Here is an 18,371-nt window from a genome sequence, read left to right on the forward strand (position 1 = left end):
AAAAAATCACGTTTGTGATATGAAAAAAAGAACGTAAAAGGAACTAGTGAAGTTCACTTTCACATGAAAAAATCACATCCGTGATCTGTTTCCAAACACGCACTAAATTAGAAAAATATACACATATGTAGCAACTCTTTTACGAAAATACATTCTCATGCATGCATCTTGTTTGGGCACGTAGGGGAGGGGTAGCAAATGAAAACTACCCCCCCAAATTTGATTTTTTTTTTAAGAGGTGCAAAAGGAAACGCCTAGTTTTAAAATATAAACGGTTTTTACGATTGTATTTGTGTTGGTTTCAGATATGATATGATATATTTATATATAAACATGTAGACTTCAGATTTTGTTATCAATGTGCACGTTGCCAAAAAAATTCAGGCTCAGATGTTAGGTAACATTAATATAGTTGAGTGTTGCTTTCTTTGGTTTTGAATTTTTCCCTCTGGTTCAAGGTAAAGTGACCCCACTGCTTACATGTATCTGATCTGGATTTGGTACCTTATCGGTTATCACATTATTTAATTTATGGTATTATCACGTATTTGCGTATTTTTCTCTTCTCTGTAGGTAGCTTAAGTCTTTCACTTGTTTGCTTTTCATACCTTTTTCAATTAACAAAAACGCCTAGCCAACCAGTTTGCACCGATGAAAAAAGTGTATCAACCTACCCATTCTCCATTAAGTATATGATATTTGTTGGTAGACAATATGCATCCAAGGGAAGCTCTCACAATTAAAATTTTGAAGATCTCTAATTAATTTATCCTTTTGTTTTGAAATAGTGAGTCAAAAAAGAAATATATATATCTGACTAGCATAAATATGTAATACGCTTGATGACAAATGGCAGAATAATCTGTTTTGAGAAAAAAGTACAAAAACTTAACAACTTATAAGAAAATCAATTATTAATATTGCATATACATGTATAATGAATTTATCAAAATCCACTTTCTTATTTTTCTTGTTAATAGTTGAGGTTTTTTTTCATTAATATTTTTTCCTTTAAAGAATCAAATTTACAAAAATGTGAGTATTGTCGAATGAGACATTATTGCCTTCCCATTGAGGATGTGACCATATATTATAGAGTTTTTTTTATAAGCTAAAATTCATTGAATTAAGAGTATGTTATAGTCTAGAGTTTAAGTTTTATAATACTAACTTAATTAGCGAGTCTAGATCCCTCGGGCCTAATTAAGCCGTTTAGTAGAGACCAAGGTCTTCTTTGATTTTCGTTTTCAGAATTTATTTTGAATTTTTAAAAATAAAATAATAGAAAGACATTATTAGATAATTTATTTTCACATATGCATTTTGAAAATTATTTCTAAAATTAAGAAACTATAAACAACATAGAATTGTTTTCGCACGTGCAACTGATTGATGTTGATATCTCGTGTATAATTTTCTTTTAAAAAAATTGGAACTTTCCTTAACAAGCAAAATTGTCTTTTGTTTTGTTTTCAAAATCAATAATGGAAGTTATATAGGAAACTAGTTTTTAAAATAAAAATATATATGATTTATTTCAAACAAGTCTTCAAAGGAGCTGCAAGCATCTCAGCACTTAGCATTCCCCATGAGATTCATCTTCAGCTAGTTAAATGGATTCTTGTAATATATTGATGAGCTTTATCTTTTGGCCAGTTAATAGGATCTTGCAATATTAAAGGTACTTTTGAATCTTATTGTATTAATTAAATTAATTATTCAGCGTCAACAATTTAATCCTGAGAACGGGTAGAGTACTAGGGTGCCTTTTTATTTATATTAAAAACCAACCACTCAAATTAAAATCCTAACATCTCATTATGGAGCTGAGTTTTTATTAAGTTTGGGAGCTTTCCTAGAGTATAATATGGCCTTAAGCCTTTGTTGTCATTCATTCTGAAAATCCATCAGGTATCCATAGGTTCCAATTAGGATCATGTTGCAAAGAACCATGTTTTTTTTTTTTTTGGTGAATTCAAAGAACCATGTTTTTTTTTTTTGGTGAATTCAAAGAACCATGTTTGACACAACATATTCCTACCGAAGAAATGAAGAATGAAAATCATGGTCATGTAGTTGATGTATTCTAGGCTTTTGAAACAATCCCAATCTTGTACGATCTGCCATTATAATAATTACTATATAAGACACGCAACATCTGATCAGTTATATTTAACTCACTTATCAAATATATATCAAAGACAATTGCATCAGCAAACCATCAACATTACCAAAAGATTTGAATCTTCTCGTGTTGTATACTAAACAACTTTTATTTTCAGTCTTTTTTTATTTTTCTTTTTTCACCTACTTTCTCTCTTATTTCTTCTCCATCTACCAAACAAACTAATAAATTCTTTTGATGACATGACTGTGATTCACTAAAAATAGTATTTTTAGTATTATAAGATATATTAAAAAAATCTAACTCAATTGATTGAATATGTATTTGAGTTATGATAAATTTTTTATAATATGATTCGTATAGATAAAAAAAATATATATATTATATATATGATATAATTTTTATAATTCTATTTCATATTGTCACATCTTTGCATGGACCCAATCATTAACGTCATTTTTTTCCAACCTAAAACAACATGACATGGATATGTCTCCGCCACAGGGGAGACTGTAGTGTTGCTTCGTGCGCCTCCATATACTTGCTTGGTGCAGGAAGTTTCACTCCACAAACTGACATGCGTTGGTGGTCAGGCCTACGCCCCGGTTGGGTGCCCTAGAAGCATATCTTACGTTGGGTTTTGGATGGTATACCATGCATATTTGTTTTTGTTTTTTTTTTTAAATGGCGTTAAACACATTTAAAATAATTATTTATTTACCAATTTTAGAAATATTTAATTTAATTTTCAAATTGATTCACAAAAACTATGTAAAAATTAAGGATATAAGGATATTTTGATAAACCTTCTGAGGAGCTTATAAATTCCTTTAACTAGTTTATAAGTTCCTTTGATCAAGATAAGTATTTAATGATCGAGCATATTTTTTATATGTTCCTTAAAGTTACTTATTTTGATAAATTATTTGAAATAACTTATGAAAAATAAGTTAACTTTAAATTTTTAGCTTTTTTATCCTCAAGTTTATTCTTACTATTTTAATTTTAATTGAATTTATATTTTACCTTTTAATTCAATTTAAAAATTCTTTTTTTTTTGTTTGCTGTATGAAAGAACTCTTATACATGATTTTACATTCTCACACGCACATGACACAAATTTTTATTATTACATGGCTCCTTAAGATTAGAAATTCTTATCATATCAAGTCTTATAATTATTTTGTAATTAGGCAAATGAGAGACATACACATTTAAGTTCTTATTATACAAGTAAAAAATAATATTTAAGAAAAATTATAAAGAAAAAATAATTTTTTTTGTTTTAAATAATATTATTAATAAAGTATTTAAATGTTAAAAAATGATTTTAAACAATATAATTCTAATAAATTAAGTTAATTTAATTTAATTTTAATTTTCCAGGAAAATGAAAATTTTATTTTACCATTTTTTATAAAACAAAATTTAAAAATTATTATCCAACTTTTTAAGATGATAAGTTATTAGAAATGAAATTCAAATATTAGAAATATTAAATATATCTTTTTGAGTCATTTGAGATTTATTAGTTAATTTATTTGTTAGTCTTATCAAACGCTTTTAATTAAATCAACTAACTTCCTGCTTTTCAGTTCCTAACTTTTAGCTTTTAACTTATGTCTATGTTCGATAAGACATTTCAATTATTTATTACTTGTTTGATAAACAAGTTTTTTTTACTAACTTCTAACGTTTTTTTAAAATGTTACCTTCTAAGTTTTTATATTTTCTTCTCTTCTATCTTTAACATATTTATCTAATTTTTTGTTTATTATTTTTAAATAAATCATGATTTTATTAATTTTCAATCATTTTACACTTTTCAATTATTTTAACAATTAATTTTATCAAACACTTATAATTTAATAAATTAATTTTTCAGTTAATTTTCTCAAACAAAATCTTTATGCTTTCAGCTAGCTTATGAGTTATGTTTGCTAAAGCATAGCTATAGATTTATTTACTTGTCGATGGACCAGTTTTCAACATATTCGCTTGGGACCGATTCGACCTTTAATACTTGTTTAGATGGCTCAATTGCTCTACTTTGGACAGTGTTGTAATTTTGGTTCTCCTTTATTATATTTTTACAACAATAAACTAATATTTAAATTGAAAAAAAAAAATCAAGTTCCACTGTTAGTTTATAGTCCAATTACTAACAATTTTAGTTTTGAAACTAATAACTTTTTTTTATAATGGAAACTATAAATTAAATACGTGATATGGTACTTTTTAAATAATACATTTTAATGGATTAACTGATTACTTTTATTTATTCACATATGTTACTTTATACTAGTATTTTGTTTATATTGTGATATTTAAGTAAACTAAATTCAGGAGAGTTCATTAGTATGGTAACTCCGTAAAGTATTGTGCAAAGTACATACATCATTGTACATGTCCCTCACTTTTATTCGTAATTAGATGGCAGATTAACGAGGGACATTTTTTTTCAATTAGAAAAAATGGGAAATTTAGTTACTGATAAAATGCATTAGAGAATCAAAACCAAACATCGATCATAGTAAAGAAACTAAAAGTGCAATTAAACAAAAGAATTAATTAATCATAATTAGCTTCTTAGTATCTGATTGATTTAGCAACCTCAAAAAAATGTGCAACATTCTCCTCAGGCGTACCTACTTTAATGCCATGTCCAAGATTCAAGATATGTTTCCCTCTACCTGCTTTTCTCACAGTATCAGTTATCCGATCAGTGATGAACTCTTTTGAACCAAAAAGAACACCAGGGTCGACGTTCCCCTGGACAGCTATATTCGGTCCCAGTCGCCTCCTACCGTCAGCCATATCAACCGTCCAATCCAAGCTAACTACATCCACACCTGTCAAAGCTAGTCTTTCAAGCAAGCCCCCAGACCCACTTGCATAGAGGATCAAAGGGAGGTCTGGATGACTTTTCTTCACAGTATCAATGATCTGCTTCAAGTAAGGCAAACTGAATTCTTCAAAATCCACTGGACTGAGTTCTGTTGCCCATGAATCAAAGATCTGAACAGCTTGAGCTCCATTGTCAGCTTGGTATTGAATGTATCTTGCCATTGATGTTGTAAACTTCTGCAGTAACGAGTGCAGGATCTGTGGACGAATCACAGTTTCATAAAGTAATTAAGTGTAATGAGTTAAAGAAATAGTGCAGAACTTGATTAACAAATGACTTCCTTCTCGGCTAAGACTAGATTTTTAATCGTGTATATATCAAAATTCAATTTGTCCCATCAATGTAAAAGCTCTGTCGTAACACACGAAATAAAAGAAAACAAAAGAATAATCTAAACAACTATGGTAATATGAACCATGCTAACTTCTTTTCAGTTTAACCAGAACTAATTTTCTAGCTAAATGACCAACTCAAGGATTTGTTGGCAACCATCTGGACTCATCAGTATATTTCAGGTTTCAAAATGCTGAAAAAACATATTTAAAACATAAGAACGTGTAAGTTGCATGCAATAAGCAACAAGTTTCTACCTGATGATAAGGGAAGATGGTTGAAGATTACCTTGGATTCTGAGAAAGCCAATCTCTTTATTTTTGAGAAGTTTTTTGATGAACCACCTTCAACCACATATGATGCCAGAGTGAACGGTGCCCCGACAAAACCAAGGACTGCAGCTTTATTATCCACCTGCAATCAATACTTCTGAATTCCATAAGATAGTAAAACATAGCGGCATAATACATCAATTGGGCCACAGAAAATAATGATAAAGCAACAATAAAAAGAAATTTAGATGTCAGGTACTTGGGGTCTCCATGAAGCTCCAACATTTACTGGTACATGAAACAACTTTTTAATACAAATAGGAAAGGCAGATTAACTCAGTATCTTAATAGCCACCTACAGGGTAGACAGTTCAATAAAATAGATAGTTCTGCGAGTTTTCAAGATTATATGTTCCCCCAAGTACCACATGAGATATGCCTTCAATCAACTTTTCTCCATCACTCCATGCTATTACAAGCCCCCAACTATGATTCACAAGCAATGAGCATCCACAAAATACAGAGAGTTCTTTTTAAGTCAAACAAACAAAGAATTTCCTGTCTTATGGAACTTGACTAAACAGGCATGCTTCTGCTATAAAAAGGAAGTGGGGTGTAAAAAGGACAAAAGCAGAAATGCAACAGAACATAGGACCAGTCTAACCTCTTTCCTCAAAATTGTCAGTGCTTCACCAACATATGGAACTGATTCTTCAGGAATAAACTCCTTCACTTGATCAACCTGGGCAGATGTGTGAATAGGATCAAATATAACAGGACCCTTACCCTTCACAATATCAAAGGGTATATTCATTCCAGAAAGTGGGGTAAGAATGTCTGAGAATAAAATCACCTGTCACAGAATAAGCATCAAGCAAATTATTAATGGAAACAAAATCAGAACCATAACACAAAAAGTGTGATGAAAAAGCATAAATAAATTAATGAGTGCCAGAGAGTTATCTTACTCCATCAGGCTTGAAAACATGCCACGGTTGCAGAGAAATTTCCACCACGAGATCAACATTTTCAGATCTTTCACGGAATGAAGGATATTTCTCACAGATGGTTTGGTAACTCTGGTAAATAAAGCTTGACAAATTAGATCTATTTTCAACCAACACACTTAACTCATAATTCACGAAGAATAAGAACACAGCCAATTTGACATTTGATTGCATTTATAACAAGAAAGGCATTGGATTTAAATTTACAATTGAAGCAAATAGCATGGATCTTGGAAATTCAAACAAATTCTTGGGCTAAATTCATCTGAAAAAACCTCTAGAAAATTTTCTGATGTGAATGTAATTTTGGAAAATGTAAAACATTCTGCTAGCCATGTTTGGTTTCAGACAAGATTAAAACTGAAAAATGAGAGTTAACAACAACACAACTATTTACCCCAAAACCCTTTTTAAATAAATTTCTCCATAAGAACTTGTAGGAGAAGGAAATAAGAAGCAAAAAAAAATCTGCTTCTTCCTTAAACTAACATTAGCTTATGACAGCATAGTTAATTTGCAAAAGTTTTCTCATTTAGCTTCTCCAAAAGATGATTTTGACTTATACATGAGCTAATTTTAGCTTATGAAAGAGCGTTATTTAATTTTTCCTTCTCATTTTATGTGTTTATGGAGAAGTTTACCCCAACAGAGTCCAAAAGCAGTTCCATTTTCATAAAGCAACACAATCCGCTGCACATGTGAAACAAAGTCAACTCTGGTCTTTCATTCCGGCTAAAAGAGCAAGTGGTTCAGAAAAGCAACTTCTAGACAATATACACAAAAATTACAACACAAAATACCAAACTAGGCTGTCCTAAACCTACAATAAAGTTTGACATCTACAACTACAATGGAAATAACTTCATGAACCTGCCTTCATGTACCTCCCTGCTTGCCTCATGAGCCAAACCGGGGGTCTTTCAACATCTATCCCGCGAACTGCATTTAGCAAAAGCGGTTCAGCAGCAGCTGTAGATTTTGGCTCTGCAACTGTTCCTGAACAAGATTTTCCAGAATAACTCAGATATAAAATAATAAAAAACTCATTCATTAATTAGGAAATAAAATTGAAGAATGGGTTTTGAGCTTTGACCAAAAAATGACGACTAAAAACACGCAACGAATTGAAACAATAACAGGTTCATGGCAAAATGGTAGTAATGAAAATCGTCAACTATGAGTTCTGGGCTTTAAACTATAATAAAAAAGAAAATTATATTTAATTCGGGGGCAAAAAAATTTAAGAGCTCCACGATGTCAAGAGAAGAACACTGAAAATGGGCAACAAATGCCCTGAAAGTAAAAGCCCTAATAATAAAAATAATACCTTGGAGGGTGCAGGAAATTGGGGTGGTTGATTTGGAGGAAAAGACGCAAGTTGATTTTCTGGGTAAGAAAGAGGTGAAGGCAGTGTTGACGCAAAGCATGTTTAAAATTGAACTGAATTGAAGCGTGAAGCTGAAAAGTTCTCTTTGTGTGTGTGTGTGTGTTGCGTTGTAGAGAGAGAGAAATTGAATGCAGTAAGTTTGAAGAATGCGATATGATATGGGTATGGATTGGGGAAGGAAGGAAAGATAAGGGATTGAATCAGATCAGCAATACTAATAGGATTCACCAATGGCAATCCCTAATCTGTTCTGCTTTTGCCATGTCACCAACTGCTCCATGGAATTTTGTGACAGTACACTTCCAAGTTCCAAGTTCCAAGTTCCACCTAGTTTGCATTAATAATAAAATGTTAAATGATTAAAATGAAAAATGGTAAGGATTTTTTACTGCAGGAATACATTTTCTAATATGTTTTTTTAATATATTTTTTATTAGCTATTTTTTTAAAAAAACTACAACAAAAAAATGGTCTCAGAATTTGAATAAGTAAAAAAAAGTTTAAAATAAATGGACAAAATATGTAATTAATTAAATTTCAAACCTACTTATCCAATTTATTTTCCCATTCAAAAACCAGCTGAGAAAAAAAAAACAATATAAAGTTAATTTCGTGTTGAATAATGGGTCGATTTTTTTTTTCATTAAATATATATTATCTAAATTTTCATCAAGACCGATCCTAGTAGTTATTTTCTCTCAAGGTAGTAAAAAGGATTTAAGGAAAATTTCAGACAAACTAAAATAAATTTAACCAAGTTAAAATGACAAAATGGATTAAAAAATGATTTTTTTACAACAGGAATAAAAAAATGTTATTAATACACATTTACTGTGACCCACTACTTAAATAATTTCACTAACAATTTTATAATTTTAATCAACAATATGTTAAAATATGTAAAAAAAATGTTTTTTAATTGTTAAAAAATATATTACTAGTACTCGCAAACAGGATTATTATATATCGCTTTGTCACTAGAATGGTTAGTCCTTTTTTCCTGCCAATTTATTCTTTTTGTTACTCGAGTCATTTGTGTATAGGAGTGAGAATATGCAACCTGTCACGATGAAAAATAAATTGTGAGACCATTTTTTTTACCAGTTATTGTACTAGCTTCGCTTATAGATGCAAAATTATTCATATGCCAAACATGCTAAATATCACGATTTAGCATCTATATAGGTAAAATACACATTACTAAGGATTTGGCTCCCTCATTATGCTGTTTCTAATAATCTCAGTCAAATTTCATTTTCAAACTATATTAGGTTTAAATAAAAACAGAGACGCGGGGGAGGGGGGATCCAAATGACCAAATACAACTTAGACAAAACTGTAATAAGTGAAAAGAAAAGAAATTGATATAAAACATACGGATTAAATCAGACCGAACTGATTGCAATTTTTATTATATATAAAAAAAAAATTACGACAGCATAACTATTTAATTACAAGGAAATTTAGCGGGGGGGGATGGGAAGGAAAATGTATTAAAAAATGGTGTCTATCGTAAGTTTCCTTTTGGGAGGAGTTTTCTCTATGATCTGCTTCTGTAAGTCCATAAATGAAGAACCCTTGTTAGCAAATAGTCTTCGCAAGTTGATCACAGAAAGTTCACTAAAGTTAGCAACGGTAAGATCAGCCTGCCCCAAATCATACCTGCAGGTTTCAACATCAATCAGTTTCTAAATGCCAAAAAGAATAATTTCATCAATTTTTTTTTTCAAGTACTCAAGTGTTTAACTGAATGGAAATTACTCTTTCATTTCAATAGAAGGGAAATGCGTTGGATTAATGTTAACCCACACAAGCTGACTCAATCATATGTCAAGTTGGATTTCTATCCACTTCAATGTACTTGTGTACATGGGAAATGGTGTTTGGACATGAAAAGCATTAAAATGGAAATATGCATTTCTAAGATGTTTCATAAAAATCTTGTTTTCATACCAACATCTTATATTATTATGCATAAATGTGATTACTCACGCAGGATGAGCTCCAATTAATGCTACGGCCATCATTGTACAATTGTGCGCAGCAGTTACTCCTCTAGGATCATCTTCAAAAACCACACACTTGGAAGGTTTCCGATCCAACTGGCAAGGCATATAGGCAAACAATTCAAAAGATAGCAGAATATTGTAAGAATGAGAAAATAATTATGGAAGACTTGCAGAATAATTAGCCAGTGTAATTAGCCAGTGGAACCTAAACAACCCTACATATAATATCAATGCCACATCTAAACATTCGCCTCTTTATTTTCACTTTGGGCCTTTGCCATTTATTGTGAACAGTCATTTTTTTGTAAGGATTGTGAACACAGTCTAAGCACACAATTAGCAGCAGCTATTATTCCAAAATTTTCCATGCTTTACTAAGATGCTTTCAGGATCTTAATATAAAAAAAAATACTAGACAAAGATATCACCCCAAAAAAATAAAAGCATCTCGACCTTTTAAAACTACAACATCACTCATCCCACATCTTTAAAGAAAATATTTGATTCTCTTGTCATTGCATTGAACAACATAGAAGTTATATAAATTCAGTGCTGCTGTCCATGTTTGGCCGTAGATGGTAGACGACTACTACTATAACTTTCCAAATTTCTGCAGTGTTAGTATTTACAATTTTGTAAAGATGGACCTGGAAACTTGCATGAGTGTAATTATAGTATTATACTACATGTTGTAAAGACAAGTGTTAAAATACAATAATAAATATAGTAATAATTTCAAGCCAGAAACATTTCATCAAAAATAGAATCAGGTGGATGGAACTCTACCTTGACAGCAGCAGAAAGAAATCTATGAGCTATTGACTCCATTCCATCCTCTTCTGTCACAATTGCCTGCAAATCAAGTGGAAAATTTCAGGGCATGTGAAGTTATGTATAAATTCATATACTATATCTAGTACATAAATTAGGCTGAAGTCTAGCCATAAAGTGGCCAAGTTATCAAATTGGGGTTGCCCACGAAAAGTAGGGAAAGCCATTTTGTATCCCTAATTCCCTATATAAGAGAAATGCTAGCACAACACTCCATAATCGGATGACACATGTAAGTTACACTAAGTACGGAGTGAGAACTAGTAAATATGGATTGGGACCCACATGGATTTTACCCAATAAATAGTGCCTTACTAGCATTCATCTTCCCTATATTGGATCTAGATCATAAATTGCAGCATAAACAAACTCCTTTATTTTCTTAATTAAAATATGTGAACAGAATTTTCCAAATGTATTGACCGTGACTCAAACTGCAGTCAAAGCCAATACCCGAATTAAACAAGCTACATAGTATTTATAATTGGCAATGATAGCTAGAGAAAGAAGTAAGATCAGGTGGTCTTTCAGTACAACCCAAGTTCAAGCAAAACTTGTTATTTGTACCAATATGCTTTTCAATGCCATGATTGGAGAAAGAAGGCATGAATTGATTTCTTGTACACTCTTCTTAAAACCAACCTGGAAATACTTGCTGAGCCCCATTCGCTCCAAAGCCTCTAACATATTTCTTCTATCAAGACTTGAAACCACAGCACAGGGGATGCGAGCTGTATAAACTGCTTCCAACCAGTCATTGAGGCCATCCATTGGTTTTTCAAGCTAGAGACAAAGTTACATGCTAGAAATGTCAGGTTTTACTCTTCTGGACCCTTGACAATAGCCATCAGAATAAATCAAGACAACAACTTACTCTGACAAGATTATCATAATATATCTGAGAAAACCTTAACTTTAGCCTATTCAGCTCATTTTCCGCCTTATCTGAGAGAAAAAACTGCAAATTAAAAAAGGATAATCAGCAAAGAAAAATGTTCAGAGCAACATTTTAGACTTCTAATGATGATGTTATCTTTAAGGAATCATGTCTTCATAATTCAATGACCATGTAAAACCAACAAACCAAAAGAAAATGGCAAACTCACCTTATGCAACACATAATCAGCACCTGCATAAAACAGTAATTTGTGCATATCACCTTCTTCTGGAATATCCTTTCCTGCATATGATATCATAGTTATCAATATTGGATGGTAGCATGTAGTGGCCAATCACAAAATGGAGGGATAGTTCATAGAAGGATGACTGTTATTCTGAGTTTTTTTAAGTTTAATTACTCATTTGATCCTTATACCTACACAATCTTTACATTTTAGTTCCTATGCCTAGAAACTACTTGCCTACACATACACTTTTTAACGTGTATTAGTCCTACACCTGCTTTTTAATCTATTTTAGTCCTAGGGATTTTGGACTGCAGAGATTAAAACAGATTAAAAAGTATGTGTAGAGACTAAAACAAGTAGTTTCTAGATACAAGGAATTAAGCATAAATATTGTGCAAGTAAAGAGACCAAATGAGTAATTAAACCTTTTTTTGTATAGATTAGATAATTTAAGCTATATGTATATAAATACTTGAAAATTAAAAAAAAAATGCTCAAAGTTCATGACATATTCACAATTAAAAATAAATAAGTCAAGGAAATAAACAAAATTCAGAAGACAGATTCTGTTATTAATTATGATAACTAGGATGAAAATATTATTAATTATTCAAAAAGAATGGCTGCTGCGCACTGCTATGCCGCTACCGTTTTCAAAAAGCTTTTCAACAAATCTTCTAAAGTTTCCATTATCATCTACCAACAATGAAGAGGAAACATTTTGAACAATTGATGAGTTGAAAAAGTTAAATTCTAATTTTAAAAAAAAATGTATTCCCAAATAGACATATATCAATGTTATATCTTAACAAAGGAATGATTATTTGTTATACTTTTTGATGAGTTGTTTCATTCCTTAATGGAGATCCTGTCCTTTTATTTCTATTTTGTATCATTCATCTAAAAGAGCACATCTTTGAAGATTATTCCATCTAAAGCCCCAAAGTAATGAAGTATAACAATTAACATACCCTCTTCAAAGGCCAGCTGCTCCCATGCCTTCCTTTTTAGAGCTCGTGTACCAGCCTGAAATGAATTGCATGCTTTTATCAGGAAATTGGTTTAAATGAACTGGTTGTATGATATTACATAAACATAAGGTGATGCACTTCTTTTCCCAAGACTCAGTCACAGCAGTCAGCCCTACATGTAATTAACAACCAGAACAATACAAAATCTTCCATGAAATTGCAATAAAAGACATAAACTCAACTAGCATCATTTTTAACATTTCTAAAACATGAAAACATACAACAGTAAAAACAACAATCTAGCATGGTTCATTCTACCCCTAAAACTAAAATAAGAAGAAAAAGAAAATAAATAAATGAAACCTACAAGTTTTGAGTTAAAATTACTTACCACCACATTGTCCCAAGAGAAGATCAGTCCATAAGCTTCATCTGGTTTCATAGCATAGCGTATGCGCTGAAGAAAACCATCTTGCAATTTCTCATTCAAATAGTCCTATTTTCAAATAGAATTAGCATCCTTCAGTCATAAATTACAGTATACTAGCATCAGAAAAGTACAGAGAGGCAATTCATCTGATTCTAAAGAAAAACTAGAAAATTCCATGATGACAAAAAATTCCTTACCACATCAACTTTTAGTGGTCCATCTGCCCTAAAAGTCTCAAAGCCTTCCCCATATTCAGCCCCAATAGCCTGGAAGGAAACACCAAATAAGAAGAGTTACAATCAGTTTACATCAATAAACTCACTGCTCCAACAAAATTCTGTAATATGGAGGGGAAATGGAAAGTGTAAAGAAAAAAGACCTGCGCAAAGAAAACAAAAGTTAAAAAGTAGTTATTGAAAAAAATAATTTATTTTATTACAAACATGTTTGGATAAACAATTTAATCAAGTACTTATTGGATAAACTTGTATCAAACAAGAGTTTATGAATATTATGTACTTAGGGCACATGTAGGTAAACATCTAAATCAAGGGCATATTGAGTAAGTGCTTATCATATAAGCAACTATGTATAAGTTGTTTCTACTATTGAAGAGGAAATTGGATTAAATTGTTTTCACAAAAGTTGTAAGCTATTTTCCTAAGTCATCCTAGATAGCTTATTGAAATCAGCTAAAAACATTTTAAAGACGTATCATAAGCTATTTTAATAAGCTCTCCCAAACGCTTGCACAAGTGTTTGTCATAAAATAAGTCTAGTTAAGTTGTAAATAACCTCTTCCAAACAAACCCTTATCTGATATAATCTTATCACATAAGAGCTCATTCATAAGCTTGACTATGAACCTTCTTGAAATACCCTAAACATGAACTCATTTTGTTAAACTTCTGTGTGAAACTTACAAAAATAAACTAAAATAAGTTTATACGAATGTCATAAGCACTTTCATAAGCTGAACTAAGCTCTTCTAAAACACACCGTATATCCAAAAACATAAAAATCACTCAATCCTTATTAAGTAAATAAAATTTCTGATAAGGTGCGTATCGAACACTTTTTAACCGGTGCCCTTAGCCGGACGTAAAAGAAAAACCCCTAATCTCCTCGGTTGGATACAGAACATTGGAAAATATATAAATAATCAATAAAATGAAATTGAACACTCGAAAAGAGAAAAGGGAAAATGAGTAGAAGCGATACCTCCTCCACAAAAAGCTTATTGGGCGTGAATTGCAACCCATTAACAGAACCAAATTCATCGGACTTAGAAGTGCAACGAGCAATTAGCCGATTCTTAACCAAACCCGAACGCTTTAAATTCTGAAAATTACAACAACAAAAAATTCACAGTAAATGAAATAACAAAAATAATATATATATATATATAGAGAGAGAGAGAGAGAGAGAGAGAGAGAGAGAGAATTACGTACCGAAAATGGGAGGTGAAGGGGAAAAGGAGAGGGTTGAAGGCGATAAGGGTGTATTGGAGGAATTGCATGAGAATAGGATATGGAATTTGCGAAAGTGGTGAAGTCCATCGTTTTGGGATAAACGACGATGACGACGACGTTAACGTTACGGTTACGGAAGCTGAACAAAGAAGAAGAATTAGATGATTATGACGATGAAGACGACGATGTTTGTTTGTTTGTTTAGTTTCAGTCTTTGGTGTGTGTGAGTTCACAAATCTGCAAATCTTGATTATTAGTAGTTGTAATTCTGATCCATAGCTGCGTAGTACTCGCGTGTGGTTGCTACTCTCTAGTCACGTGACATCTCACGAGCTCAGCTCTTCACTGGATAATCAAATATTCTAAATAGGATAATCATGAAAATCGTTTCACTTTATTGAATGATTAATTTGTAAAATAAATTTAATTAATTTATTGTATTTTCAATTTTTTCATTAAATATATTTTACACTTTCCTACCCTGAGAATTTAAACATTACACTTTTCTCTTTTCTTACTTTAAGATATACAGTTTTTTCCTATAAAATTACACTACAACCTTTCCACCGTGTCTAATTTTGTATTAAAAATATAATACTTTATATTGAAGAATATTTTTTTCCAGAAAATTGATTGTTAATATATATCTGTGTATTTTCTTTTTACAAAAATGTGTTATTAAATTATTAAATCTTTATAATATTTTGTCATAAATTATTTTTCTATTAAACGTTACTTTTAGCATTTCACCGTGTAAATACAATCGACGAAAAAAAAACCATGTAAATAATTTTTATATTACACCTTTTACGTAAATAATTTTTTATTTTTACATATTTTCGTCAAAAAATAATATCTCACGTAAAAAAAAAAAAAAGTCTTGCCACTGAATAATAAAACCTATATAGCAAATATATAAAATCATTGGATGGTTAAATATATGCCACCTGCATAATATCATCTTAACTTATTAAGTTATTATGCTCTCTGCGAGTGCGAGTTGAGTAGGAGAAGGAGGATGGAGGATGGAATGGAGCAGCAGCAGCGTAATATACCATTCTTTTCTTGAAAAGAACCCCATGTCCCCAAGTGTCTAACCTACAAAACAAAAAGCATGTAGATGGGCTTCTCTTGTTTATTTACGGGCTCACTGTGTTTTCACCCCAAAAATAATTAGAGCTACAGATATTACTATTAAATTAGACATGTTTATTTTAAATGGTCCGCAAAGACCGTGGACAAAAACGTTTAGCCCGCTAGTTAAATAGGTCAAGCTAAAAAGCCCATAGCCCATGCGGGCTGTAGGTTAAGCAAGTTGTCCATGGACCAGAGCCCAAATGCCCAGCTCTAGAAGTGGCCTACAAGGTATAATCCAAGTAACTAGTAGCTTAGGATTTTTAAACATATGTCAAAGTTTGGTTCTTGTCTATGCAAATCGAGCAACATTTGTAGATAGTTGAGTTTCTCTTAACTAGTACTCTAGTTCATGATTACTTTTATCTAGACTTAGACATTTGGACTTTAACCCACAAGTCACCCTATAACCTGTTGTTCGTGCAAGCTATGGGCATCAATATAAAAGCTTGCTTTTCAACTCGATCCATTTTACCTAAGTCGAATGGGTTTGACCACAAGTTAAACAGGTAACCTATAGTTTTCTTAAAGAATTCGTTAAAAAACCTACTTTTTCAATGATAATTGACATTTCGACTAATAAGTGATATGAGAGTTGTTAACTTATTGACACATATATCAAATTCGTCTCAAACAGTAAAGTATTCAGAAGTCCGAGTGTCAAATTCATAGGGACTTTGTTTGTATTTAGATTGATACAAACTCAATTTGCAAGCAATAGATAAGAAATTTAAATTAAAAGATAAGATAAAGATTTAAAATAAAAAATGATAAAGATGATGATAATGCGTTTGAATACTTAAAGATAAATTCAGAATTTAAGATATATTGAGGTCTAGCATGTCTAACTACTCTTGATTCAATGTTAAGGTGTTTCTCTATTTAATGATATTCCAATTTTCACTCATATCTACTAAGATACTCAACCTTGATTCCTCGAAGAGCCTCATTTATTTATTCTCTCCCAAAATTCACTTGCATGAAGTTTGGATATGTATGTATAGGCAAAACAAGATCACTCTATCCCTAACAATGAGCTGTTTAGATGCCTCTTTCCAGTTCTTTAGAAATTAAATATTTTTCAATGCCTAATCCCTAAACATATGCATGAAACAATAAAATTTTGCATTGCATTAAATAGATGGTAAGAAAATATTATATTATTTGGCTGCTAGGCTCCCAACAATGGGAGTTTAGCCTCTCATTGTCATAAGAAACTTTATACTTTAGGGGACTGATGTAGATAGAAGAGGGATGGATAAAAGAGGAGAAGGGGATAATGGATATAGGAAGAGTATTTTTCCTATTTGAGATGCTCAGGCTTAGGATGTATGGCGATGATCATGCGCTTAGCATAGGATTCGCGCTAAGTGCGCCTTTGGACTTTCTCTCGTGGGTCTTATTCGTGCTAAGCGTGAGCTAGTTGCTGAGCGAGGATACGCATTGGACCTCTCTTGTGCTCTAAGCGAGTTGTGATAATCTTCAACTTTTTTTCTTCAAGTTTTTGCATTAATCTTCCTCCAAAACACTTTTAATTTACTTCTTTTGAATCCTGTTGATAAAAAATTACAGACTATACAATTTGCAGACTTAACGGTCAGACTATACAATTTGCAGACTTAATGCAATCGCAGACTCAAATAGGCAAACTTTCCCGTGTATCCAACTCTAGTTATATACAATCCAACTAAGGGATACCTCGAGAGTTGGAAGATATGGGTGTAATTTACATCCATTTTATCTTCTGTGCGCATGTCAGCTAATGCAAAAACCATATAGAAGGACAAATTGTTACGTGATTTGGGATCACTATATCCCTACTAATCTCTACATAACATATAGTCAAATGTTATTAAGTTTGTTTTTGGTAAATTAAAATTTTTAAATAACATAAATATGTGATAATCTTGAATTACCCAGTAATTTGTCATGTAGAAAACAGTCAAAAGAGTGAAGTCCCAGACATAGGTGATAGGCATGGAGAGCCTAAAAAGTAGTATAGACACAACGTCGTATCGATCGGAGTACAACTTACTCGTTACAAAGTGAAGGAATATTTGCCATAATTATGAGATATCATAATTAAGTATTAGATAAGGAATAATTATAAAGATGTCACCATCAAAATGTTTTCTTAGTTATTTATCGAATCGAAAATGAAGGAATGTTTGTCATAATTATGAGACATCATGCAGGGAGTATAATTTTTCTTTTGCAAGTTATCCCTCAGGAAGTATTCACCAGAGATGAAAGCGTGTAAACGTTGGTTTGAGCCAATATTGTTTTACGTTAAAGCAATGCTATTATTTTAACCAGCCAGCTGGTCTGCGAATTGAAGTTTGAAGATTTTAAGTTTCCCATAATG

The 18,371-nt window shown here is 31.6% G+C and overlaps 2 protein-coding genes across 2 annotated transcripts; both read right to left on the reverse strand.

The window, feature by feature from the left end:
• Nucleotides 1-4,616: 4,616 nt before the first annotated feature.
• On the reverse strand, nt 4,617-8,248 carry LOC114382726 (uroporphyrinogen decarboxylase-like). Its single transcript, XM_028342313.1, has 6 exons — nt 7,973-8,248; nt 7,520-7,641; nt 6,607-6,717; nt 6,303-6,491; nt 5,655-5,780; nt 4,617-5,230 (listed from the first exon to the last, which is right to left on the reverse strand). The coding sequence occupies exons 1-6, from the start codon at nt 8,070-8,072 to the stop codon at nt 4,715-4,717; spliced, it is 1,164 nt and encodes a 387-aa protein (XP_028198114.1). The 5' UTR covers nt 8,073-8,248; the 3' UTR covers nt 4,617-4,714.
• A 1,126-nt stretch (nt 8,249-9,374) lies between these two features.
• On the reverse strand, nt 9,375-15,127 carry LOC114380807 (5-amino-6-(5-phospho-D-ribitylamino)uracil phosphatase, chloroplastic-like). The gene is made up of 11 exons (XM_028339863.1): nt 14,852-15,127; nt 14,622-14,741; nt 13,598-13,666; nt 13,362-13,466; nt 12,971-13,025; nt 11,979-12,052; nt 11,747-11,830; nt 11,515-11,655; nt 10,828-10,893; nt 10,025-10,134; nt 9,375-9,694 (listed from the first exon to the last, which is right to left on the reverse strand). The coding sequence occupies exons 1-11, from the start codon at nt 14,957-14,959 to the stop codon at nt 9,526-9,528; spliced, it is 1,101 nt and encodes a 366-aa protein (XP_028195664.1). The 5' UTR covers nt 14,960-15,127; the 3' UTR covers nt 9,375-9,525.
• Between the last annotated feature and the right edge of the window lie 3,244 nt (nt 15,128-18,371).

Source organism: Glycine soja, chromosome 13, assembly GCF_004193775.1.
Source record: "Glycine soja cultivar W05 chromosome 13, ASM419377v2, whole genome shotgun sequence".
NCBI classification, from domain to species: Eukaryota; Viridiplantae; Streptophyta; class Magnoliopsida; order Fabales; family Fabaceae; genus Glycine; species Glycine soja.

What these genes read in the sequence shown, in the direction of transcription:
- LOC114382726 (XM_028342313.1), bottom strand. Translation starts at nt 8,072, where the DNA reads ATGCTTTGCGTCAACACTGCCTTCACCTCTTTCTTACCCAGAAAATCA. An exon ending in AATTTCCTGCACCCTCCAAG is followed by an intron (nt 7,642 to 7,972) that starts GTATTATTTTTA and finishes AATCTTGTTCAG; the next exon opens with GAACAGTTGCAGAGCCAAAA. An exon ending in ATGTTTTCAAGCCTGATGGA is followed by an intron (nt 6,492 to 6,606) that starts GTAAGATAACTC and finishes ATTCTGTGACAG; the next exon opens with GTGATTTTATTCTCAGACAT.
- LOC114380807 (XM_028339863.1), bottom strand. Translation starts at nt 14,959, where the DNA reads ATGGACTTCACCACTTTCGCAAATTCCATATCCTATTCTCATGCAATT. An exon ending in GACCACTAAAAGTTGATGTG is followed by an intron (nt 13,467 to 13,597) that starts GTAAGGAATTTT and finishes ATTTGAAAATAG; the next exon opens with GACTATTTGAATGAGAAATT. An exon ending in CTGATTATGTGTTGCATAAG is followed by an intron (nt 11,831 to 11,978) that starts GTGAGTTTGCCA and finishes TTTAATTTGCAG; the next exon opens with TTTTTTCTCTCAGATAAGGC.